At 45.5% G+C, this 27153-nt stretch overlaps 1 protein-coding gene across 1 annotated transcript in view; it reads right to left on the reverse strand.

Annotated features, from left to right (window-relative positions):
• Positions 1-21678: 21678 nt before the first annotated feature.
• The window catches only part of LOC117502369 (collagen alpha-1(XXVIII) chain-like), a 100318-nt gene continuing 94843 nt past the window's right edge, over positions 21679-27153 (reverse strand). The window contains exons 8-13 of the mRNA XM_034161402.1: positions 26814-26882; positions 26564-26632; positions 25489-25557; positions 25120-25188; positions 24832-24900; positions 21679-22002 (exon numbers count right to left, since the gene is read on the reverse strand). Of these exons, the coding sequence (XP_034017293.1) occupies positions 21679-22002; positions 24832-24900; positions 25120-25188; positions 25489-25557; positions 26564-26632; positions 26814-26882 (669 nt within the window). The remainder of the gene's footprint in view (positions 22003-24831; positions 24901-25119; positions 25189-25488; positions 25558-26563; positions 26633-26813; positions 26883-27153) is intronic.

Here is a 27153-nt window from a genome sequence, read left to right on the forward strand (position 1 = left end):
GATACAAAAATTGTATAAATTTGATATTACAATTGACATAAATCTGATTCCAATATTTTTCCAGCATCTATTCCTTGTAAAACTTCCCTGTGACTACTAATCTTTTTATTTTGTGATGTTTCAGACAGACTGCCATACTGATTTAAACATGGCAGTCACTGACTTTGGGAAGTCCAGACCAAGACTGTGACCAGTCCTAATCGAGGGAGTTGAGATGAAAGCTGAGGATGCCTGTTGTGAAAGTGTAGTGACACGGACCCACAACAGGGGGCGCAAATGAACGGTCAATAGATGAGCCAAAAAGTAACAATTTAATGTTGTGAAGGTGCACAACGAATACACAGACAATCTCAGAATGTGATTACAGTCAATCCACAAAGGTGACGTGTGGGCAGGCTCGAGGATAGAAGACGTCTGTCCTGAGAAGAGCCGGAACCACACGATTTCCGCCGCCACCGAACCTGGTGAATATTGGAGCCGCCAAGTCCCGAATTCCCAGGTGATCACCGTCCCCGACTGTCGGATCTGGTACTGCCGGCAAAGAACAAAGACAGTCAAGTGTGGGTGTGTGTACACCCAGTAACAACAACGGTGGGAATGCCACCTCCACCTCTCACTCAATATGCTGAAGAGTACCGCAGTGATTCCTCAGGGGAAAAGAGTGCCGTCCTGCACTCACTCAGCTTCCACAGAAAGAAGGACTGGTACTCCTGCAAACACTCACAATATACAGATATATTGCAACACAAACGGCTGAGGATATTACCTCCAGTGAAGTACGATATCTCGGCGATGAGGTGGAGATGACGTCTGGGTTTTATGGAGTGGGATGATGAAGAATGAGTGACAGCTGTCAGGACATAATGAGTAACAGCTGTCACTCCCGGCTGTGTCTTCAGGCAGGGCGCCCTCTGGTGGTGGGTCAGCAGTACCTCCTCTTCTGGCGGCCCACACAACAGGACCCCCCCCTCAACGGGCGCCTCCTGGCGCCCGACCAGGTTTATCGGGGTGTCGGCGGTAGAAGTCGGCCAGGAGGGCCGGATCCAGGATGAAGCTCCTCTTCACCCAGGAGCGTTCTTCGGGTCCATACCCCTCCCAGTCCACCAGATATTGGAACCCCCGGCCCATTCGACGGACATCCAGGAGCCGGCGCACTGTCCAAGCCGGCTCCCCGTCAATGATCCGGGCAGGAGGCGGCGCCGGACCGGGAGCACAGAGGGGTGAGGTGTGGTACGGTTTGAGTTTGGAGACTTGGAACACCGGGTGGATCCGCAGTGAAGCTGGGAGCTGGAGCTTCACTGCGGCAGGGCTGAGGACCTTGAGGATGCGAAATGGGCCGATGAACCTGTCCATCAGTTTTGGTGACTGTACTTGTAGTGGGATGTCCTTCGTTGACAACCACACCTCCTGCCCGGGCTGGTATGCAGGGGCCGGGGACCGCCGGCGGTCTGCATGGGTCTTGGCCCTCGTCCGGGCCTTCAACAAGGCAGAACGGGCGGTGCGCCACACCCGACGGCACCTCCGAAGGTGGGCCCGGACCGAGGGCACACCAACCTCTCCCTCCACCACGGGAAATAATGGGGGCTGGTACCCCAAACACACCTCAAATGGGGAGAGGCCGGTGGCAGAAGACACCTGGCTGTTATGCGCATACTCGATCCAGGCCAGATGGTTACTCCAGGCCGTCGGGTGTGCGGATGTTACACAGCGGAGGGTCTGTTCCAGCTCCTGGTTGGCCCGCTCTGCCTGTCCGTTCGTCTGTGGATGGTACCCGGACGAGAGGCTCACGGTGGCCCCCAGTTCCCTGCAGAAACTCCTCCAGACGTGAGAGGAAAACTGGGGACCACGATCCGAGACTACGTCAGTGGGTATCCCATGCAGACGGACGACGTGGTGAACCAGGAGGTCCGCTGTCTCCTGGGCCGTAGGGAGCTTCAGGAGGGCCACGAAGTGGGCCGCCTTGGAGAATCGGTCCACTATCGTGAGGATGGTGGTGTTGCCCTGGGACAGTGGGAGACCCGTGACAAAATCCAGGCCGATGTGGGACCAGGGGCGATGAGGCACAGGAAGTGGTTGGAGCTGACCTTGGGACTTCCTATGGTCAGCCTTGCCCCTGGCACAGGTGGTACAGGCCTGGATGTACTCCCGGACGTCGGCCTCCATAGACGCCCACCAGAAGCGCTGCCGGACAACTGCCACGGTCCTTCGCACCCCTGGATGACAGGAGAGCTTGGAACCGTGACAGAAGTCAAGGACCACAGCCCTGGCCTCTGGTGGGACGTATAGTTTGTCTTTTGGTCCAGTTCCCGGGTCCGGGCTTCGTGCCAGGGCCTCCCGGACGATCTTCTCCACGTCCCAGGTGAGGTTGGCCACAATAGTGGACTCAGGCAGGATGGGCTCCGGTGGATCCGACAGTGCAGTTTTGACCTCCTCTTCGTGTACCCGGGACAAGGCATCCGACCTCTGGTTCTTGGTCCCGGGGCGATAGGTGATCCGGAAGTCAAAACGCCCGAAGAACAGTGACCAGCGGGCTTGCCTGGGGTTCAGCCGCTTGGCGGTCCTGATATACTCCAGGTTCCGATGGTCAGTGAAAACCGTGAACGGCACAGACGCTCCCTCCAACAGGTGTCTCCACTCCTCAAGAGCCTCTTTCACCGCAAGAAGTTCTCGATTGCCGACGTCATAGTTCCGTTCAGCCGGGGTCATCCTGCGTGAAAAGTAGGCACACAGGTGAAGAACCTTATCAGTCTCTCCGCTCTGGGATAGCACGGCTCCTATCCCTGAGTCAGAGGCGTCCACTTCAACCACGAACTGGCGGCTAGGGTCGGGCTGCACCAAAACTGGCGCAGTAGAGAACCGTCGTTTCAACTCCTTGAATGCGGCTTCGTACCGATCTGACCAGGTGAAGGGGACTTTTGGAGAGGTCAGGGCTGTCAGGGGGCTAACTACCTGACTGTAGCCCTTAATGAACCTCCTATAGAAATTAGCGAAGCCGAGGAACTGTTGCAGCTTCCTACGGCTTGTTGGTTGGGGCCAATCTCTCACCGCCACAACCTTGGCCGGATCAGGGGCGACGGAGTTAGAGGAGATGATAAACCCCAGGAAGGACAAAGACGTGCGGTGAAACTCGCACTTCTCGCCCTTCACAAACAGTCGGTTCTCTAAGAACCGCTGCAGGACCTGATGTACATGCTGGACATGGGTCTCAGGATCCGCAGAAAAGATGAGAATATCGTCCAGATATACGAAGACGAATCGGTGCAGGAAGTCCCGCAAGACGTCGTTAACCAAGGCTTGGAACGTCGCGGGGGCGTTGGTGAGGCCGAACGGCATGACCAGGTACTCAAAGTGACCTAACGGGGTGTTAAATGCCGTCTTCCATTCGTCTCCCTTCCGGATCCGAACCAGGTGATACGCATTTCTAAGATCCAGCTTAGTAAAGATTTTGGCTCCATGCAGGGGGGTGAACACGGAATCCAACAATGGCAACGGGTATCGGTTGCGAACCGTAATCTCATTCAGCCCCCTGTAATCAATGCATGGATGGAGTCCGCCATCTTTCTTGCCCACAAAAAAGAAACCTGCCCCCATCGGGGAGGTGGAGTTCCGGATCAGCCCGGCAACTAATGAGTCCCGGATGTAGGTCTCCATTGATTCGCGCTCAGGTCGTGAGAGGTTGTACAGCCTGCTGGACGGGAACTCAGCGCCTGGAACCAAATCAATGGCACAATCGTACGGACGGTGCGGGGGAAGGGTGAGTGCCAGATCCTTGCTGAAGACGTCAGCAAGATCGTGGTACTCAACCGGCACTGCCGTCAGATTGGGAGGGACTTTGACCTCCTCCTTAGCCTGTAAACCGGGAGGAACCGAGGATCCTAAACACACCCGATGGCAGGTTTCGCTCCACTGAACCACCACCCCAGACGGCCAATCAATCCGGGGATTGTGCTTCAACATCCATGGGAAGCCCAAAATCACACGGGAGGTAGGAGTTACAGAAAACTCAATCTCCTCCCAATGGTTTCCAGACACCACCAGAGTTACTGGTTGTGTCTTGTGTGTGATTAAAGGGAGGAGGGTGCCATCTAGTGCTCGCACCTGCAATGGCGAAGGTAGCGCCACCAGAGGGAGCCCTACCTCCCTTGCCCATCTGCTGTCTAGCAGATTCCCTTCTGACCCCGTGTCCACCAGTGCTGGGGCTTGAAGGGTTAAATCCCCGCTCAGGATTGTAACTGGGAGTCGTGTGGCAATCTGTGTGTGTCCCACGTGAATGTTTTGACCCCCCCTTAGCCCAGTCTCTGAGGGCGGTTGTTGTTGTGGCCGTTTGGGGCAGTTTTTCTGTATGTGCTCCTTCGAGCTGCAGAGAAAACACTCCCCGCGGACCAGCCTCCTCATTTTGGCCCTGTGCGTTTCCCTAACAACGTCAACAGGGGGAGCTGTTGCCCCACGGAGCGCTGCGGCTGTGGAGCGTGGGGAGGGCGGCCCCTTTTTGAACCCGGAAGGGAGAGGGACGGCACGTATCCGGCCACGTCCTTCGCCTCGCTCCCGACGGCGTTCCTCCAACCGATTGTCTAACCGTATAACGAGATCGATAAGCCCATCTAAATCCCGCGGTTCCTCCTTAGCTACCAGATGCTCCTTCAGGACCGATGACAGTCCGTTTATGAAGGCAGCGGGGAGCGCAACGTTATTCCAGCCGGACCTCGCAGCCGCGATGCGGAAGTCGATTGCATATTCGGCTGCGCACCGGCGCCCCTGTCGCATTGACAGCAGCATTGTTGAAGCGGTCTCTCCTCTGTTAGGGTGATCAAACACTGTTCTGAACTCCCCCACAAACCCAGTGTATGCTGATAACAACCGTGAGTTCTGTTCCCAGAGCGCCGTAGCCCAGGCGCGTGCCTTACCCCGAAGCAAAGCAATAACATAAGCCACCTTGCTGGCGTCAGACGCGTACATCACGGGTCATTGTGCAAAGACGAGCGAACACTGCATCAGAAAGTCCGCGCACGTCTCCACACAACCCCCGTACGGCTCAGGGGGACTTATGTATGCTTCAGGGGATGGTGGGGGGGTTTGTTGAATGACCAGCGGAATGTTAATACTCGGCACCGGGTCGGCAGGAGGAGGAGCCGCAGCAGCGCTCTGATCGCGCGCTTCCACCTGTGCGGTGAGAGCCTCCATCCTGCGATTAAGGATGATGTTTTGCTCGGACATCAAATCCAGCCGAGCGGTAAAGGCGGTGAGGATTTGCTGCAACTCACCGAGCACGCCTCCTGCAGACGCCTGTGCACCCTGCTCTTCCATTAGCTGTCCAACAGATGGATGACGCCCCTCGGGATCCATGACGCTGGCCGAGATATCCTGTTGTGAAAGTGTAGTGACACGGACCCACAACAGGGGGCGCAAATGAACGGTCAATAGATGAGCCAAAAAGTAACAATTTAATGTTGTGAAGGTGCACAACGAATACACAGACAATCTCAGAATGTGATTACAGTCAATCCACAAAGGTGACGTGTGGGCAGGCTCGAGGATAGAAGACGTCTGTCCTGAGAAGAGCCGGAACCACACGATTTCCGCCGCCACCGAACCTGGTGAATACTGGAGCCGCCAAGTCCCGAATTCCCAGGTGATCACCGTCCCCGACTGTCGGATCTGGTACTGCCGGCAAAGAACAAAGACAGTCAAGTGTGGGTGTGTGTACACCCAGTAACAACAACGGTGGGAATGCCACCTCCACCTCTCACTCAATATGCTGAAGAGTACCGCAGTGATTCCTCAGGGGAAAAGAGTGCTGTCCTGCACTCACTCAGCTTCCACAGAAAGAAGGACTGGTACTCCTGCAAACACTCACAATATACAGATATATTGCAACACAAACGGCTGAGGATATTACCTCCAGTGAAGTACGATATCTCGGCGATGAGGTGGAGATGACGTCTGGGTTTTATGGAGTGGGATGATGAAGAATGAGTGACAGCTGTCAGGACATAATGAGTAACAGCTGTCACTCCCGGCTGTGTCCGTGGCGGCAGCGCCCTCTCGTGCCTGAAGCCCGCACTTCAGGCAGGGCGCCCTCTGGTGGTGGGCCAGCAGTACCTCCTCTTCTGGCGGCCCACACAACAGATGCCCACAAGTACCTCGGGCTGTGGCTGGACAACCCAGAACAACTACATGTATAGGAAGGGACAGAGTAGCCTGGACTTCCTGATGAGGTAGCAGTCATTTAACATCTGTAGGAAACTCTGGTGGATGTTCTACCAGTCTGTAGTAGCCAGTGTCCTCTTCTACACTGTGGTGTGCTGGGGAGCGGCAGCCATCGATTTCTATTTAATCCACCACATGGCGGATGCAGCCTGTGAGCTGTTGCCAGCAGGCTCCATCTTGATTACACCCCTATCACACATAGCTGGAATCACGCAGAGTGCCGTCAGAGTTATGAATTGGTGCACATCCGAAAGGTGTCAGATTTCAGTTCCAAAACCTTCTGACAGCCATCTGCGGATGTTCACACAGTTGGTCAAAATCAGCCAGTGGCCCCGAGTGTGACGCACATGTTCATAATTCTCCGGGCACCATCAAGATGGGACACCAATCCGACAGCGATCCATATGTAATCTGACGACCAACTGACCACAATTTACATATTCCGATAGTGGCATAAACAGGATCTGAAATGATCTGTTTGCGGTTGATTGAGCTCTGAGATCGATTGATCACAGCAAAGCCTGGTGACATGCTGTGCCACGTTTGTCCACCTCATCTGGACCCTGGCCAGGGAAGGTGAACGAAATATTATGTAATAATATGTATGTAGTCTGTAGCAGATATGATGTGGAAATGTTTGCCCAGCACATGACGACATAAATAAACATGTAACTCACCTCCGGTACCTCGTATTCCACAGCACAGTGCAGACAGCTGGTCAAGTCCCTTTCACCCAGCTGTGCTGTGTGCTGGCAATGTCGATCAGCTGACAAAAGCATAATCCACATCTGGTATGAATAAATCCCATGTGAAGCACCATCCTGCAACGATAATTCAGCTGCAGTTGTGTTGTGATGCGTATCAAGTAAAATGACAACCAAAAATAAGAGTTAAAAAGAGAAAGTCCACTGGCTGCATCTGAAAGTTGTGCACATGTGCGCTCCATAACTAGCAGTTCAGCAGCAGTTATGGTGTCCAGCTGGATGAATAAAAGCTTGCAATGCAAGTACAATGGTCCCTCGCTATAATGCGGTTCACCTTTCGTGGCCTCGCAGTTTTGCGGATTTTTTTTTTAGTCCAATTTTACATGCTTTTTGTTTTGTTTTTGTTTTTTTTTTTACAGCGCATTGTGTTCTGCGTCCTCATCAAGCAGGCCAGTCACGGCACCGCGAAGGGAGAACACGCGCATTGTGTTCTGCATGTCTGTTTATAAGAATCTTCTCGCCAAGAAGAAAAAGGAGCACCAACAACTACACATAACTGTATTCTTCACTCGGAAAAAGACACCTGCACCGGTGTGACTCATTGGAAAAAGACGTGACAGCAGAGCGGCGCCATGATGAAGAGGCGCAATCAGAGGAACTGTGAAATACTGGTCAGTCACTATTAATAATTTCTTATGTGTCCAACCTCGTAGGTTGATCGTTAAAATTAAATTTGTTGGTTCTAAAAGCCATCATAATTATTTATAGGAAAATGTTCTATTTTTATTTCTCAAACAAATGTTTGGGCCTGAAAACAGGTTGGTCTTATTTTTCTACTAAGGTTTGAACTTTGACAGTGTTTACACACGAGAGAAAAGTGAGAAAATGTTAATGCCTGTTTGAGAAAAGTGTATAAAGTGTGTAGTGAGGGGTTTTACAGCCTTAAAACGTCTATAATAATTGTAAAAAATAAAGCTGACTACTTCACGGATTTCGCCTATCGCGGGTTATTTTTTAGAACGTAACTCTAAGTGGGAGAATATACAGTGGGAGTATATACAGTGGTCCCTTGTTTACGAGGGACCACTGTATATACTGATCAGACACCTAAAGGGATTTTTCACCGGACTGTATAACAGCAGGTGATCACTGACATCTGTCACTGCGCTCGGATGCACATCAGCTCCAATGCTCACGTGCGCATGCGGTGTGCACGCGGAGTTGCTGGTACAGCGTTTATGGGCATACATACACGCAGCTGAGCGAACATTTTGGCCACAGACTCGCACACTGCTTTGATCACCTGTTCTACACATGTATACGACACACACTGATGAGAGGTCAGTTTAGTGCTGGGAATGTGAGGATGAGCGGAGATTTGAATGTGTGGATGAGTGAGTGGGTAAGTGACAGCTCCAATGTCGATGCCATCTGACAGAAGTCTGTGTCATCTGACTGTTGTCTGAAATATGTTTGGGCTGCATCCTGCAGGTGTGCACTAGGCAGTCCAGATGCATTCGGACCACAGCTGGCTACGCCTCTTTTTCTGCCGACTGTGTCGGATTATGGCAATATTTGCCGTATCTGAATTCTTGCTATGTGTGACGGGGGCCTGAGCATTATTACGTGTCATCAGGCATTAGATTAAATAGAAATCATGATGTGCTGACTTAAACTTGGTGTGAAGTGATCTGAAAATGCTGTTTTGTGCAGCCTTCAGGTGCTGCCACAAGTTGACAAAGGAGTATCAGCTGGTTAAATAAAGGCTAAATAAATAAAAAATAAAAAGAAAATGTGTTGTGAGCTTTCATAAGTGTGTATTATATGTAATATTTATGATGTTGGGAAATGATTAAAATGGCTGAATAACGGTTTGAAAAAGTTTTTTTGTGTGTGTTGATGTGTATTCTGTAAAGTAACTTCGGTATTACTGCCTGAATGTTTTGTCAGGATAAATATCTCACCATTCTTTTAGCGATTCAATTAGAAGTCTCACTTTCATAAGTCTCAATTTATCCCTTTTTAAGTATCCTCTGGGTTTTATTCACATCAGGTTTTCCATCCTTAGACATGCTGTAAGAGTACATTCATAGAGTGGAAATGCTTTTTCACTCAATTTGGTGGGTCAACTTGGTCCAGAAATAATTGAATAATCTTAATTTCACCCTGACTGGTGTGACTGTTTCATTTTATTTATTTTATTTGAAATTTTTGTGAAGAAGTGCTCAGTAAAAGCAGTGCCTCAGGTGGGTTAAGAGCAGCCTTTAATATTAATATTTAAGATGATACGAGCGCGCAAAGCTCTTCACCCCTATCTCGTGTCGTGGCAGACATAGTGTGTTTGACAAATTTTCTATCTTATTACAACATTTGGACTGGGAGGAACAAATTCATTAAAGTCTATACTGTAAATAGTCTGATCCTCTTCTGCATTTGTTTTGAAAAATAGTGGCTGTACACGTATGGGACTGAGTTTGAGTAAATGTAACAGCGCAGTAACAGCACGGAAAATGCAGATTTATGGTGAAACTCACTTGAAAACATTGATCATGTCCACATTGATTTCTATTTCACTCTGGCAACAGCCACTGAATGAGCAGATCGCCCGCTCCTCCATCTAGTGAGTAAATACAAAATAGAAATCGATGGTGGCAGCCCATCCAAGAAGGACACATCCAGGCTGGACAAACTGATGAGGCGGGCTGGCTCCGTGGTTGGCATGAAGCTGGACTCTCTGGTCACGGTGGCAGAGAAGAGAACATTGGACAAACTGCTGGACATTATGGACGATGCCAGTCACCCTCTGCACACCATCATCAGCAACCAGAAGAGCCACAGCCACAGACTGCTCCTTCCCAAGTGCAGGACCAACAGACTGAAAAACTCCTTTATCCATCAGACTGTACAACTCCTCACTCAGGGGGAGGAGGAGTAACAGGAAGGCCGAGGTCGGGAATGAGAGGAACAGCCAGGAAACCAGTAGCAAGCAGTATTTCTGGTATTTATATTTGTGTATTTATATTTATATTTGCAAATTGTTTTTTACTCCTCAGCCTCCCCGGTAAGGTCTATTCCAGAGTACTGGAGAGGAGAATTCGACCGATGGTCGAACCTCGGATTCAGGAGGAGCAGTGTGGTTTTCGTCCTGGTCGCAGCACACTGGACCAGCTCTACACGCTCCATCGGGTGCTCGAGGGTTCATGGGAGTTCGCCCAACCAGTCCACATGTGTTTTGTGGATCTGGAGAAGGCATTCGACCGTGTCCCTCAGGGCACCCTGTGGGGAGTGCTCCGGGAGTACGGGGTCCGGGGTCCTTTGCTAAGGGCTATCTGGTCCCTGTACAACCGCAGCAGGAGCTTGGTTCGCATTGCCGGTAGCAAGTCAAACCTGTTTCCGGTGCACGTTGGCCTGCACCAGGGCTGCCCTTTGTCACTGGTTCTGTTCATTATTTTTATGGACAGAATTTCTAGGTGCAGCCAGGGTGTAGAGGGGGTCTGGTTTGGGAACCACAGAATCTCATCTCTGCTGTTTCCGGACGATGTGGTTCTGTTGGCTTTGTCAAATCAGGACCTTCAGCATGCACTGGGGCGGTTTGCAGTCGAGTGTGAGGCATCCGGGATGAAAATCAGCACCTCCAAATCCGAGGCCATAGTTCTCGACCGGAAAAAGGTGCTTTGCCCTCTTCAGGTCGGTGGAGTGTCCTTGCCTCAAGTGGAGGAGTTTAAGTATCTCGGGGTGTTATTCACGAGTGAGGGACGAATGGAGCGTGAGATTGATAGACGGATCGGTGCAGCGTCTGCAGTGATGCGGTCACTGTATCGGACCGTCGTGGTGAAAAGAGAGCTGAGTAGGGGGGCAAAGCTCTCGATTGACCGATCGAGCTACGTTCCGATCCTCACCTATAGTCATGAGATTTGGCTCATGACCGAAAGAACGAGATCGCGGGTACAAGCGGCCGAGATGAGTTTCCTCTGCAGGGTGGCTGGGCGCTCCCTTAGAGATAGGGTGAGGAGCTCGGTCACTCGGGAGGAGCTCGGAGTCGAGCCGCTGCTCCTCCATGTCGAAAGGAGTCAGTTGAGGTGGCTCGGGCATATTTTCCGGATGCCCCCTGGATGCCTCGCTGGAGAGGTGTTCCGGGCACATCCCATTGGGAGGAGGCCCCGGGGAAGACCCAGGACACGCTGGAAGGATTACATCTCTCGGCTGGCTTGGGAATGCCTTGAGGTTCCCCCGGAGGAGCTGGGGGAGGTGTTGTGTGGATAGGGAGGTCTGGGCGGCTTTGCTTGAGCTGCTGCCCTCACGACCCGACTCCGGATAAAGCGGAAGAAAATGGATGGATGTTTTTTACTTTCATGTTAGATACTCTGTGTGCTTCTTACCCTGTGTGCTGCTATACAATGTGGCTGGAACCCCAATTTCCCTGAGTAAGTCTTCCCAAGGGATGAATAAAGTTCTGTCTAATCTATGTAATCTAATGTAATTTAATGGCGGCCCCAGAATTAATGTTTTAATGCAGTCACAAGACACATTAGGTTGGAGTTTATATATTTGGTGTATATATGTGTACAAAAATATATTTTTCTGGAAACAAGTACCTATAGAAACCATAACATTGTTCAGAATCCATATATTAATCAACATGGCAGAGTCTTCATCTAACAAGAAGTCAAACACTCTTCTTCACTTTGCTTCATTTTGATGTCCATTGCTAAAACTACACCTATTCACTATCTGACTTTTTGCATTTTTTCATTCATAAAATAACTGAACAATAATTAACATGTTTTAATATAGTTATGTAGATTTGTTCATATAATGCAGGGGTGGCCAAGTTCGGTCCTCAAGAGCCACCTTCCTGACACTCTTAGTTGTCTCCCTGCTCCAACACACCTGAATCCAATGAGTCTTTCATTGGATTCAGGTGTGTTGGAGCAGGGAGACAACTAAGAGTGTCAGGAAGGTGGCTCTCGAGGACCGAACTTGGCCACCCTTGATATAATGTATACCATGTGATCAATATATTAATTTAATCAAACATATCTGGTTTGTAGATTAATTTCCAATATCACTTTATGGCTTATGGTGTCAAAATAAGTAGAATTTAGTAAAAAATATTGCCATTTTGGATGCCATCTTGAAATTATACATGTAAATAATAACTTTTGCCCACATTTGATGATTCCATTGGTTTCCTTGTGTCACAAAACCTATATTAAGCTGCTTCATTTGTAATTATATATTGTGTAATATCAAAGATATTGTTTTATTGCTAAACTGATGCCATTTTGGACACCATCTTGGATTTCAGACACTTAGAATATGAAGAAAAACTGGCACCCTAATTTTTTGAAGCTTATGCTATCTTCTTTCAAAATCAAGTGAGTTTACATGAAATTACAAATGATAACCCTAATACACTAATAACAATAATACACTAATAACCCTAAATTGGCTATCAATGCTGCTTCAGACTTTCCAATTTGAATCCATGTAATTCCAGTGTTGCACCTGAATGTCACTTTTTGACATCTCATCATTGCTTTTGAACAACAGAAATGCCAAAATAACAGTCGCTCCCTCACATACAGTGGAGCAAGTATCAGGTGCAAGACCTTTTTTCCAAACATGCTGCACTGCTGAGGACTCCAAAAAACAGCAGCTGGCTGTGTGACAGATATTTATTAGGCAGAGAGAAGGATGGTCCACACGTGTCTGAGTGGGTCTCAGCCTGGACCCAAAGCAGGTCTGTGAGGTGGTGCCTGTGGCAAGACATAGTAACACTGTACACTACCAAACATGAAAAAAAAACTCTCAGTGTAACATAACTGTGGGGCTTTTTGGGAGGGAGATGGTTCATTATCTGGTACCTTGAAATAAGAAAGTGTGGCTCAACAATATTTAAACCTCATTTGACAGAGGTGTGTGAATGTGTCAACTATGATGAATTATACAATAACCATAATAAGCACCACATTAGCAGTGTTGGAGTAATATGAGGTAGTGTCATAGCTTTCCTGACAATCTTCTATTTATCTTATATTTCGTTACATCCTAGAACAGATACAGTGAGGAAAACAATATTTGAACACCCTGCGATTTTGCAAGTTCTCCCACTTATAAATCATGGAGGGGTTTGAAATTTTCATCTTAGGTGCATGTCCACTGTGAGAGACATAATCTAAAAAAAAAACCCGTAAATCACAATGTATGATTTTTTTATTAATTGATTTGTATGTTACTGCTGCAAATAAGTATTTGAACACCTGTGAAATTCAATGTTAATATTTCGTACAGTAGCCTTTGTTTGCAATTACAGAGGTCAAACGTTTCCTGTAGTTTTTCACCAGGTTTGCACACACTGCAGCAGGGGTTTTGGTCCATTCCTCCATACAGATCTTCTCTAGATCTTTCAGTTTTGAAGTTTCAGCTCCCTCCAAAGATTTTCTATTGAGTTCAGGTCTGGAGACTGGCCAGGCCACTCCAGGACCTTGAAATGCTTCTTACGGAGCCCCTCCTTAGTTGCCCTGACTGTGTGTTTGGGGTCATTGTCATGCTGGAAGACCCAACCATGACCCATCTTCAATGTTCTTACTGAGGGAAGGAGGTTGTTTGCCAAAATCTCGCAATACATGACCCCATCCATCCTCCCTTCAATACGGTGCAGTCGTCCTGTCCCCTTTGCAGAAGAGCACCCCCAGAGTATGATATGTCCACCACCATGCTTCACGGTTGGGATGGTTTTCTTGGGGTTGTTCTCATCCTCTAAACATGGTAAGTGGAGTTGATTCCAAAAAGCTTTATTCGGGTCTCATCTGACCACATGACCTTCTCCCATGCCTCCTCTGGATCATCCAGATGGTCACTGGTGAACTTCAAATGGGCCTGGACATGTGCTGGCTTGAGCAGGGGGACCTTGCTGCCCTGCAGGATTTTAAACCATGACAGCATCATGTGTTACTAATGTAATCTTTGTGACTGTGGTCCCAGCTCTCTTCAGGTCATTGACCAGGTCCTCCTGTGTAGTTCTGAGCTTTCTCAGAATCATCCTTACCCCATAAAGTGAGATCTTGCATGGAATCCCAGACCGAGGGAGATTGACAGTCATCTTGTGTTTCTTCCCCTTTCTAATAAATAATCATAACAGTTGTTGTCTTCTACCAAGGTGCTTGCCTGTTGTCCTGTAGTCCATCCCAGCCTTGTGCAGGTCTACAGTTTTGTCCCTGGTGTCCTTAGACAGCTCTTTCATCTTGGCTATGGTGGACAGGTTGGAGTGTGATTGATTGAGTGTGTGAACAGGTGTCTTTTAAAGAAAAAATAACAGGTCTGTGTGAGTCAGAATTCTTGCTGGTTGGTAGGTGTTCAAATACTTATTTGCAGCAGTAACATACAAATTAATTATTAAAAATCATACATTGTGATTTCCAGATTTTTTTTTAGGTTATGTCTCTCACAGTGGATGTGTACCTAAGATGAAAACTTCAGACCCCTCCATGATTTCTAAGTGGGAGAACTTGCAAAATCGCAGGGTGTTCAAATACTTATTTTCCTATGACTGCTTCAAACATGGGGATCACTTGTGCATGCACTAATTCTAAGTGTGAGACAGTGCAGTGTGAATGCAGTAGGTCAGTGGGGGCCCACTCCAGAGCTCGTGTACAAGGTTTTACAGCAGCACTCCATGAAGCTAAAATGTCCCTTCTGATGTTAGGAACCTGTAGTCTTTGTGCAGACCTGGCTCTCCACAAACAGTGTGTTACGTGGGAACGCAGGAATTCCTGCAGTTGGCTTCCGTCTCAAAGTTGTTTGCATTTCCATGGCAGCTTCCATACCAGAACTGGGCACAAGTGTTGGCTTCAGGGTCATAGTACCACCTGATTACGTAGTGCCGACAGGGACCTGGATCCAGAGGCTCACTGCAAACCACATCTGAAAGAACAGGTCAACTGTCACAATGGATTTAATGACAATGACTTTGACAAACCTTCATTCAACAGTTCACTCAGGTTCACCAAAAGAAAGCAATTACTTTTTACTTTAAATAAATATCTCTTTACAAGAGATATTTATTTTGAGATCTTATGACTTCATCAGCTCTTCCCAGATGTCTCTCAATCTTAAAGGGCAGGGGCACAGACACGTGAACGCCACTCCTGAGACAAGTAAGTAAATACAAGTTCATCATGTTCATCCCACACTTTTGATGTCTGAGTTCACAAAGTCACTAAAACCCTGGTTCTTTGTCTGATCAAGGACAATCACAAACACAGACCCTCTTACAACTCCTCACTCAGCCTCAAGTGGTGCAATCAGGACATCCTTTAATTCCACAAAGGCCATAGAATTATTATTAGTTATTATTATAAGTCAAGTACAGTGAACCCCTTCTCCACTGCATTCCACATTCCAGACCCAAGCACTTTAAGGTCATCACAGTGTGACTTTTGTTTTGCAAAAGAGAACTACTCAGATGAGTTTAGTTTTATACAGGGAGGTGGAGTAATGTAACATTTGTGGGCAATTTACATGTACAACCCCAATTCCAATGAAGTTGGGACATTGGGAAAAATGTAAATAAAAACAGAATACAATCATCTGCAAATCCTCTTCAACCTATATTCAATTGAATACACCACAAAGACACAATATTTAATGTTCAAACTGATAAACGTTATTGTTTTTGTGCAAATATTTGCTCATTTTGAAATGGTCCCCATTCTGGTATGTGATCCAAGATACATAGTGTTATTTTTCCAAATGCATTTTTACGTGCCTCAGTATTAGAGATTAATTGTGGAAAACTGTTTTTCCACAGGATATTACTTACGTGTTTGCTGACACATTCGGACCTGAGATCATTTCTATGGATCCCTCACTGCTGTGCCAGAATCTTTTCAGCCACAGAAGTGCACAAACCTTATAAAATGACTGAAATGGCCCATTCAGATGCGACAAAAGCCACTGAGGAACTCTAGTTATTATTATTTTACCCACCTCCCATATAAAACCTGTTCCATCCAAATAACTTGCAATTATTAATCAAATGTACTTCACACATGACAAGATATTTACAGTATCAGATGGTGAGGTAATGTTTTTCAATAAAGTGAGAAACCAGACCTGTTTTTAACCCAAATGGTTTTGACTTAATTATTCAAATAGTAACAATAATACTGTATTCGTAGTAACATTAAGTTGCCGCTGTGATGAAACGTCCAAAATCCATGGTCTGGCACTGGTTAGCGATCACACTGATGAATAGTACCATGCCTGAGTCCAACTACACCATGGCCCAGTTCACCTCTGCAAGTCAGATCAAGTATTGTGAATTATGCATGGCATGGACCATTCACACTCAAAAAAGCAACTGGACCTTTGGGGTCCAGTTGCTGGGGTCCACCACAGCATGGTGCCCAAGCATGTTAGGGCATACTCACCCTAAGTCGGTGGACTCCACTTCCAACACCCAGTCTATGCAAGCACAAGGTGTTGTGTTGCCTTGGTGTTGATCTGCTCTGCTCTCCCACCCTCTGTTTATCCCCAGGTGCTGCGCTACGGAGCTGATTAACTGCACCGATCAGCAATCATCCAGGGCTGTTACCCTGGTTCATCCACTCTACATTTGCCAGAAGGTTTTCATCCTGTGGTAACCTATTTATTCCTTGTTTTCTATTGACTCAGCATTACTCGCTTTGACCCATCTTCTGCTCCTTTCTTCCAGCATTCCTGTCTCCTGTCAGCTGCAGTGCAGTTGCCTGGTTCTGGTACCCTGCCATACCACACATTCTGGTCCAGCATGTGTCTTTGTGATCCAATGTCTCAGACAAGATTACCAGCATTATTCATTCCTGCTTTGTTCAATAAACTGTTACCTTGTTTTTTTTTCACCACAGCTCCCTGCATTTGGGTCCTATCTGGTTTATTCAGCTCAACCGTAACAGGAGTTTCTGGGTGTATCATGGACTCAGCGGGAGTGGACCAGGTTCACAAAGCTCTCAGCTCACACGGGACCCTACTTAGACACCAGCAGCAACAAATACAAACTCTCACCAACCAGCAAACAGGTACTGTCCACACAGGTATCTTAACTACGCACTCAACTCTCAGAACTCACAAACAGGCTTACTCAGATTACCTCTGTCTCCTTGCCATCTCCGCCATCACCCACATTGTCAGTTCTAACAAACCTTCAAAAACCCATGAACCAATCATGAATCATGAACCAGAATCATACACAGGCTCCATTTACACATGTGCAGCTTTTCTTTTATGTTCTCAATGTTCTCTAGTCTTTTCACAACTTCCCTCCACTTATTCCACAGACAAAAGTAAAATAGCATACCTAGTCAGTTTACTCTGGGGAAGCCTTAGCTTGGGAAATGGTTATGTGGGGCCAGCACTCACCAGTCCTGAATTTATATTCCACCTTTATTCAGCAGTTTCAGATGGTCTTTGATCATCCAATGAATGGGCAGGTGACCTCCAAACAGATGTTGTCTCTCCACCAGGAGGCCTGCAGTGTCACGGGCTATTCTGCTGAGTTCAGGGTTTTGGCGGCGGAAGCTGACTGGAACACTGAGGAGGGTGATTGTTAACTGTCTCATCGAAAATTTAAAAGATGAGCTGGCGGTCTGGGATGAATCCACTTCACTTGACCAACTTATCACTTTAGCCATAAAATAAACAACCGGTTGAGAGAAAGATGGTGGGAGAAAGGATGGAAGGCCAAACACGCATCTTTCCCTCAGATTCCTCCGTGACTTAGTCCCGTTCCTTCTTCCTCACCCTCCACTGACAGTGCACTCCCCGCACCCACCATGCCCCATGCTGATGAACCCATGCAGCTTGGCAGAGCTTGATTACCACCTGAGGAAAGGCAGCATAGAATAGCAGCCTACGAGTGGCATTTATTGTAGTGCCCATGGCCACATCCTCAGTGATATTCTGCTTCAACCAAAAGCCAATGTTCACCAGTAGATTCTAGGCTATTGGTGAGCCAAGCTCAAATCACAGGTGATAGATCATCACGCACTCAAATCCAGGCCACTGTTCACTTCCAGCACCATTCTATTGTAGTACAGGCTTTCATTGACCCCAGGGGAGGAGGAAAATTTCCTCAACACACACATTGCCACCCAGGCACACATTCCGGTGGTAGAACTCCATACCTCCATCATAGTGAATGCCTTCAGTGGTACAAAACTCTGTTAACCCTCTGGGTTCCGAGGACATTTTTTGGACAGTTCACTCGCCTGGCATAAATGTTTTATTATTGCTGTTAACAGCTTGCCGGCAGCTTGCCGTGCTGTGTGTGCTCAGACATGGCTGGACGGTCCCCATCTGTACGTACATATCAGCATCTCATGCAGGTGTGCTCCCCCCCCCCCCCCACACACACACGTGTTGTGGGGGGAGAGCGGGGAGGCGTGAATGAGACACACGCCACATGTGGTGGGGGGAGCAGGAGGGGGTGATTGACACACATGCCACATGTTTTGGGGAGAGCCGACACTCTGGCATGCCACATGCGTGTTGCTTGGCAATGCCACAGTCCTAGGGGCACTTAGTCAAATTTTACAGACTGCTCGAAAGTGGTTCCCTGCTCACTATTTTTGTGGTGACTGCACAAAGGCCCCACATTTCCTAAGTGCTCTGTGAGTGGTATTAGATGTTTGTGTGTGGTACCTGAAATTTGGCCAACACCTACCGAGAGGGCTCAAATGGGCACTCACAGGGCACTCTCTATCTTTCAGCCGCTGGTGCGCACAAATGGTTGTGGCAACAGGTGTACAAGGCATTAGAGGCGGCTCAGATTTTTCATGAATGGCATGCAATTCCTGCTTCGTGTGCTAGTTGGCTTCACTCATGCTATGTGTGAAGGGGCCCTTAACAATGACCTCCACCACTTCCTCAAATGTTTTGTCTTTGTGTATTTAGACAACATTCTCATTTTCTCCAGCATTCCCTCGAAACACATCTGTTATGGCCATCTAATCCTCCAACACCTCCTAGAAAACCACCTGTATGTCAAAGCCAATAAATGTAACTTTCATAAAACTCCATTTCCTTTCTCTGCTTCATTTTTTCAAGAAATTAGTTAAAAGCCGACCCTTCCAAAGTTAGTGCTGTCCGACTGCCCTACACGCACCAACATCAGACAATTCCAGCAATTTCTAGGTTTTGACAACTTCTACCAGTGGTTTATACAACCCCTGGCAAAAATTATGGAATCACCAGCCTCAGAGGATGTTCATTCAGTTGTTTAATTTTGTAGAAAAAAAGCAGATCACAGACATGACACAAAACTAAAGTAATTTCAAATGGCAACTTTCTGGCTTTAAGAAACACTATAAGAAATCAGGAAAAATAATTGTGGCAGTCAGTAATGGTTACTTTTTTAGACCAAGCAGAGGGAAAAAAATATGGACTCACTCAATTATTAAGGTATTAAGGTATAGGTATTAAAGGCACTGCGCTGCGGTGGTTTGAATCATATTTGTCTAATAGATTACAATTTGTTCATGTAAATGGGGAATCTTCTTCACAGACTAAAGTTAATTATGGAGTTCCACAAGGTTCTGTGCTAGGACCAATTTTATTCACTTTATACATGCTTCCCTTAGGCAGTATTATTAGACGGTATTGCTTAAATTTTCATTGTTACGCAGATGATACCCAGCTTTATCTATCCATGAAGCCAGAGGACACACACCAATTAGCTAAACTGCAGGATTGTCTTACAGACATAAAGACATGGATGACCTCTAATTTCCTGCTTTTAAACTCAGATAAAACTGAAGTTATTGTACTTGGCCCCACAAATCTTAGAAACATGGTGTCTAACCAGATCCTTACTCTGGATGGCATTACCCTGACCTCTAGTAATACTGTGAGAAATCTTGGAGTCATTTTTGATCAGGATATGTCATTCAAAGCACATATTAAACAAATATGTAGGACTGCTTTTTTGCATTTACGCAATATCTCTAAAATCAGAAAGGTCTTGTCTCAGAGTGATGCTGAAAAACTAATTCATGCATTTATTTCCTCTAGGCTGGACTATTGTAATTCATTATTATCAGGTTGTCCTAAAAGTTCCCTAAAAAGCCTTCAGTTAATTCAAAATGCTGCAGCTAGAGTACTGACGGGGACTAGAAGGAGAGAGCATATCTCACCCATATTGGCCTCTCTTCATTGGCTTCCTGTTAATTCTAGAATAGAATTTAAAATTCTTCTTCTTACTTATAAGGTTTTGAATAATCAGGTCCCATCTTATCTTAGGGACCTCGTAGTACCATATCACCCCAATAGAGCGCTTCGCTCTCAGACTGCAGGCTTACTTGTAGTTCCTAGGGTTTGTAAGAGTAGAATGGGAGGCAGAGCCTTCAGCTTTCAGGCTCCTCTCCTGTGGAACCAGCTCCCAATTCAGATCAGGGAGACAGACACCCTCTCTACTTTTAAGATTAGGCTTAAAACTTTCCTTTTTGCTAAAGCTTATAGTTAGGGCTGGATCAGGTGACCCTGAACCATCCCTTAGTTATGCTGCTATAGACGTAGACTGCTGGGGGGTTCCTATGATGCATTGTTTCTTTCTCTTTTTGCTCTGTATGCACCACTCTGCATTTAATCATTAGTGATCGATCTCTGCTCCCCTCCACAGCAGTCTTTTTCCTGGTTCTCTCCCTCAGCCCCAACCAGTCCCAGCAGAAGACTGCCCCTCCCTGAGCCTGGTTCTGCTGGAGGTTTCTTCCTGTTAAAAGGGAGTTTTTCCTTCCCACTGTAGCCAAGTGCTTGCTAACAGGGGGTCGTTTTAATCGTTGGGGTTTTACATAATTATTGTATGGCCTTGCCTTACAATATAAAGCGCCTTGGGGCAACTGTTTGTTGTGATTTGGCGCTATATAAAAAAATTGATTGATTGATTGATGGATCACTCATCCTGTCCCCTTTGCAGAAAAACAGCCCCAAAGTTCTATTTTGGTTTCATCTGACCACACGATATTCTCTCAATCCTCTTCTGGATCATCCATATGCTCTCTGGCAAACTTCAGATGGGCCTGGACACATACTGGCTTAAGCAGGGGGACACACCTGACACTGCAGGATTTGAGTCCCTCTCTGCGTAGTGTGTAGCCTTTGTTACTTTGGTCCCAGCCCTCTGCAGGTCATTCATCAGGTCCCTCCGTGTAGTTCTGGGATTTTTGCTCACCATTTTGATGATCATTTTGACCCCACGGGATGAGATCTTATGTGGAGCCCCAGACTGAGACAGCAACCTGATAAAAAAAAAAGGCAAAGATTACAATCAGTAATGAGTGTGAGTGTCACAGAAAAAAAAATCACAACAAAGTAAAAATATAAATTTCAGGTAAGTAACATTACATATATGAAAATAAAATTTACCTTTGAATGGAACCAACTGTTCATCTACTGTGACTTCAGGTCCAGGGTTGTAAAGGTGTGGCAGATGCTCAACCCACTTGTCCCAGACCTCTCTGATGGCTGCCAGTTTGTCCGTCACACACCGTGCTGGTCTTGACTCATGGTTTTCAAATCTTCGCATTCTTGAAAAAGTGTTGAAGACTTTCAGGAAAATTGCCCTTCGACTCTCTGCATCCCAGAGACTAGATGTAGCATCGCCACAAGACATATAGAAACCTGCTAAGATCAAAAGCCCTATGCAGCCATGCAGGTCAGTCTGATCCATATTTTCCCAGGTGTCTCCACATTCACAGGAACCCTCCAAATTTGTCATTTCCAGTATGATCTTTCAAATGGCTGGTGTGATGAACGGGAGGAAAGTGGAGGAGATGTCCCTGGCATGGGCAGCTGAATATCTTGTTGGCCCTGGGGTCATCCTAATGATGTTTTTGTCAGCAGCTCTTCGTGTGGTGCCGTCCGTGTTTGATGAGGACCATGCTATTTTACTATTCTTGGATAAAAATGTCCCTCTGTCAGCTTGGGTCATTTCTTCTTCATCTGAACAGGCTTCATGGCCTGTGTTGTATTCCTCCTCTTCTTCTTCAGATACCTCTTCTTCCACATTATAGTCTTCTTGCTCATCCTGAACCTCTGAAAAAATCTGGTCCAGGACCTGCTGGACAGTGAAATGTCCACTCATGGCTTCAACAAGGAACCAACTGGGGGTTCTTTGATTATTGATAAATACAATGTCCTGTGGAACAACTCTGCAAGTGCAAGCGGGTAGTACACTCCCAACAAGAAGGTCACCTGTGATCCATTCTCTTTGTATATCTGGAGTTTCCTCATGGAAGGCATCCGGCATAAAACTTGAGACAAATCAACATGGTGATGCCAGTAGTCATATTGAAATCACCAATGATCTGAGAGAGTGACCAATGACAGGGACAAGGTGTACTGGAACAAGGTGTACTGAGACAAACATGCACAAACTACACAGACAAGACACCCAGAGAGTGCCAAGCACTGAGCCTCATAACATTATATTTGACAGGATTAATATCTCAGATGATGTGGAGGAGGTTGTTTGATACAGGAACTGCCACACCCTTGATTCACCAGCTATCTGAACTACCAGATTAATCATACATAAATCTGTCCATCAACTGACATCTGACTGCTTCCAGTTTTGTTCCTCAGAGAGCACTTCCCCTGCAACATAGAGTTGTCCAAGTCCTCTGGACAAGAAGGCCAGCTTTACCAAGAGAAGAGGAATTCTGTGTCTCTGCATTCATGAAGCACTTCAGGTTTTAACCTGGGGTCCACCGTAGAGTGACTAACGCTTCAGCACCACCTTTAACAGACATAATCATCTCCTTCATATTGCATTCTGAATTGGACTGCAGAATCATTCCCACAAAAACAAGTCTTGCTGTTTGTTTGAAGCTGTGGAAGTGTTTTGGTTGGACTGAGTGCTAATCCCACCATCGGTCCCCATGAGGAGGTTTCTACAAGTTGAACACTTGCAGTCTATCATTGCACCTGGGACAAATCAGTTACGTACATAAAGCTGTTGTGACTGAACATATGTCATCAACATAATGTTTTGCTTTATTAATGCAGGACAGTGTAAAAAAATATTTGTTTACTCCATTCGCCTCAGTCAAGTCATGTTTTGATTTGATTTGATTAAGTTATGTCAATATATAAAGTATCAATTGTCAGTATAATAAATTATAAAGTATTACAGGCATTTCCAAGACAGGAATTGCTACAGTACCATTGGTCCAGTAGATCCTGGTTCTCCATTGTTTCCTTTGACTCCTTTCCTTCCCCGGTCCCCAGGAATGCCTCTTTCACCCTGTTTGTTGATGAAAGTTTGTTTTCAGCATCAAAATATGAGACACTGATGATCACAGTCAATGTGTTAACACACTAACACAGGCACACACATGAAACCTACCAGCTGACCCTGAGATGTTGTTCCAGCCAAGGTACTGAAAGTGGATTTTAATAGTCAGATCTCCTTACTTTTATTAACACCTGTCTTAGTTCCAGTGGTGGGCACAGTTCTGCTAATTATTGAAAATAATGTTTTCATTATCGGATTAGTTTTTCAGATAACTTTGAAAACCACCATCGGACCAATTATCTTCCGATAAGTTTTGGTCCGAGAATTTTTAGACCGCTAACATTTTTGCAGATGTAGTTTTTGTAGTAGATGCGCAGTTCTATCCTCTACAAACAGAGAAAAGCTGGTTCCCGAATAAACTGCTCTATCTTCTGCAGTCAAAGGAGAACTGGTCACAGAAAAGAAAAAAAAAACATAATTTCTTTTGACCGCATTCTAACATGCTGGCAATAGCACCCAAGTCATCCAGAGGCACAGAGTTTTAACTTATGGTTAAGAATTTTAACCAAATTAATTTCGGACAAGTTAGTTAAATTAACGTCACATCTGAAGTTTTATAAAGTGAAAATATCAGATATATGTTTTAGTTTTAAAGTAACGCACTAATTTTTAAGGTTTTAGTGTGGACATGGTGTGTGCGCAGTGCATTATGGGTAAAAGTTCAGGACAGGAGAAATGCATTTGAGACACTCTGATCAGGCTCCACACGGACAACAGCATTAAACTCTTTGTATATTGTGCCTAAAACTCTCGTGAATATATTCTCTGGGTTAATTTAAAAATTGATTTAAAGATTTTAATGTTTGTTCTTAAAAGACATAACTGGCCTTGCACCATCTTACTTGACTGAAATTTTAACTCTCCACACTTAAAGTAGCACAATACATCAATACAATACATTTAGACATTCTGTGATCAAAATATAAACTCTGTGGTGATCTTGTTTTTGCAGTAGCTGAACTCAGAGTGTGGAATGAGTTACCTCCTGATTTATGCACTATTTCTGACTGAGCACTTTTTAAATCAACGATCAAGGCTTATTCCATCCGCCAAGGATGTAATAAAATTCGCTGTGTTTATTTATTGATTTTATTTACTTGTTTGCCTGTTAGCAGCATTACATCAAAACTACTGTACGGATTTTTATGAAATTTTCACCACAGAAAGAGATTAGACCACGGAAGACTCCATTAAATTTTGGAGGTGATCCGGATCCGGATTCTAGATCAAGATTTCACTTTATGTAGGCTTTGAAGGATTACGTCAAAATTACGTCACAAATTCTCAACAAATGTGCACCACAGATAGATATCAGGGCATGGAAGACTCCACTGAATTTAGGAGGTGATCCGGATCTGGACTGGGGGCATCAGAAATCTCCAGCTGCTCTTGTTTTAAATGGCTTTTAACAGCTGGTGGTGCTGTGACGTTTTATGTGCCATTTTAATTTTATTGTATGTTTGCTTTTATGTTTGTGAATTTTCTTCCTTGATTTTACTGTGAAGCACTTTGGCCACCTTTTTGGCTGCTTTAAAGGGCTTTATAAATAAATATTAACTGATTGTCAGGTATTACTTTAATAGTTTATACCTTGTCCCCTGGAAGACCATCTCCTGATACTCCTCTTGGGCCAATTAGTCCCTGAAACCCAAGTTCTCCCTGGAATAAAGACAGATGGACTGGTTACAAAAGAGTGCCAACATCAGCATATGCTCTTTTGCTGCAGTTATTTATAATAATTTAATTCTACAGATTAATTTATTCTACTCTACTTGCACAGATTGTTTGAAAGAAAAACAATCTAGTTGGAATAGTGAGATGTAATCCAAAGGATCAACAAACACAGTTGTATAATATAGCTAATATTTTTGTGCCTACCTTTGGTCCTTGAATGCCCTTTCCTAGAGGACCTGGGAGCCCAGGTGGACCAGGCTGCCCTGTAGATCCCTGAAAATACATGATATTCCATTACTATTCTTCAATTCTCAATTTATTTATATAGCACAAAATCAACACAACACTATGTCAAGACACTTCACACCGGTAAGGTCTAAGCTTACCAACCCCCTTGAGCAAGCACACAGGTGACAGGAGTAAGGAAGAAGCCCCAAGCAGACCAGACCCATTGCTTGGGCCATTATAACATTTATAGGGTCTTTAGAAAAAAGTGAAAGTCTAATATCATTATGACATGCACACTTGATGAAATTAGAAACTGCTTTTCCTTTAACCCATAGACACACTGACCTTTGGACCAAAAAGGGCAAGTCCAGGAGGACCTGGTGCCCCTGGAACTCCTGCTAAGCCTCTGTCACCCTGTTACATAATACAAACAAAGTGGAATAAAATATTACATCCTACTTCCTACAGCTAGTAAACCATTGCATTTTAATTGTCACGTACATATCAACACTTGTTTCTGTTATTGATCATGTTTCTTGTTTGATTGTGATCCCTGGGTCGTTCTATTGCTGGTATTATCTCCTGCATATGATATTCTAGTACTGTTCTGTTAATCTCGAGTGATATTGTGCTCTGTATTAATTGTTCCTCAGACCCCCTGGATTCGCCTCAGTGTTCACTGGTGTTCATGTCCACATATCTCTGTATTCTATGACTAATTGTTTGTTAGTCTTTATAATCTCTTTCCCAGACTGCTTAGGTCTCTTGGGATGGCAGATCTCTGCATACTAAACCTCTGCTTGTGATTTAGATAATTCTTGTGCTGCTCCCTTTAATCCAAATGTTCTTGAAGGCCGTACTAGCCAAGCAGTAAGAATAATATTAGCAGTAATTGTTAAATGACACACACTAGTATGTTTCAGCATGGTACAGACATTGTTGCCAGTTACTTTATACGGTTGCCTCATTACCAGCTGCGGACAACTTGTTGGCAACTGCACAATGTAACTAATAAAGTAACTAGTAATCTAACTTAGTTATTTTTAAGACTGAGTGCTCAGAAGAGTAACTATTAGTTACTTTGCCAATTAGTTACTTTGCTGATTACTCAATCTTAAGAGCAACCAAGTTACCTTACGAGTTACTTTATTAGATAGATGTCGGCAGCTGCTAATAAAGTAATTTTATCAGGCAAGTAAAAAAGTAACTAATAAAGTAATGTTTCAAAGTAACTGTGGCAACACTGGGTAGGGACCACTTACATCCAACAATCAGATTTGGGGGGAACCAAATGTGCTTCAGGACAACATGGATCACATAATGTCAGTAAGCCTAAATGTTGCTCTGTCAATGTTCAGAAAGACAGTTATAAAGTTATTCATGCCACCTTGACTTCAGAAAGTGGCTGTGGACAGCAAACCTTAGGTACAGGAAATCCGTTGCCTTCAGACCCAGGCTCTCCTTGTGTCCCTGGTAATCCCGGCAGCCCCTAATAATCAAGAAAATATCACTTCAAATTAAGCCAAGAGCCTGTATCAGATAAAAACTCAAAAATCCTTCATGGACAAAAATTCAGAAACTAAAGGGGGACAAGAAAAAGTGAAATAGAGCATTTTCAAAGTTTTCTCCCGTATGTTGTAAACAATAATCGATTTTTAGTGTTCTCTCACCTGTGGTCCTGGGATTCCATCTCCCTTCATCCCTGGTGGGCCAGTAAGTCCAGGATTTCCTTTTTTACCCTGAAGGATAAATCACATTCAGTCAGCATGTGCAAAACAGTAACTGGAACAAATCCTGGTGTTTTAACATGACACCACACCAGCCTCCACCAGCAAGTGGTTTGAGATTAACAGAGTGCAAAATCTGCCATCAATTCTGAAGGTAGAGTTCTACAGGCTGGAGACCACCTGCAGGATTGGATGAAGATTAATGTCATTACTTTCTTCTTCTTTTTTGTTTGCTTCACTTCCATTTAATTCAGTTCATTTTATTTATACAATGCCAAAACAC

This window comes from Thalassophryne amazonica, chromosome 20 (genome assembly GCF_902500255.1).
Source record: "Thalassophryne amazonica chromosome 20, fThaAma1.1, whole genome shotgun sequence".
NCBI lineage: Eukaryota > Metazoa > Chordata > Actinopteri > Batrachoidiformes > Batrachoididae > Thalassophryne > Thalassophryne amazonica.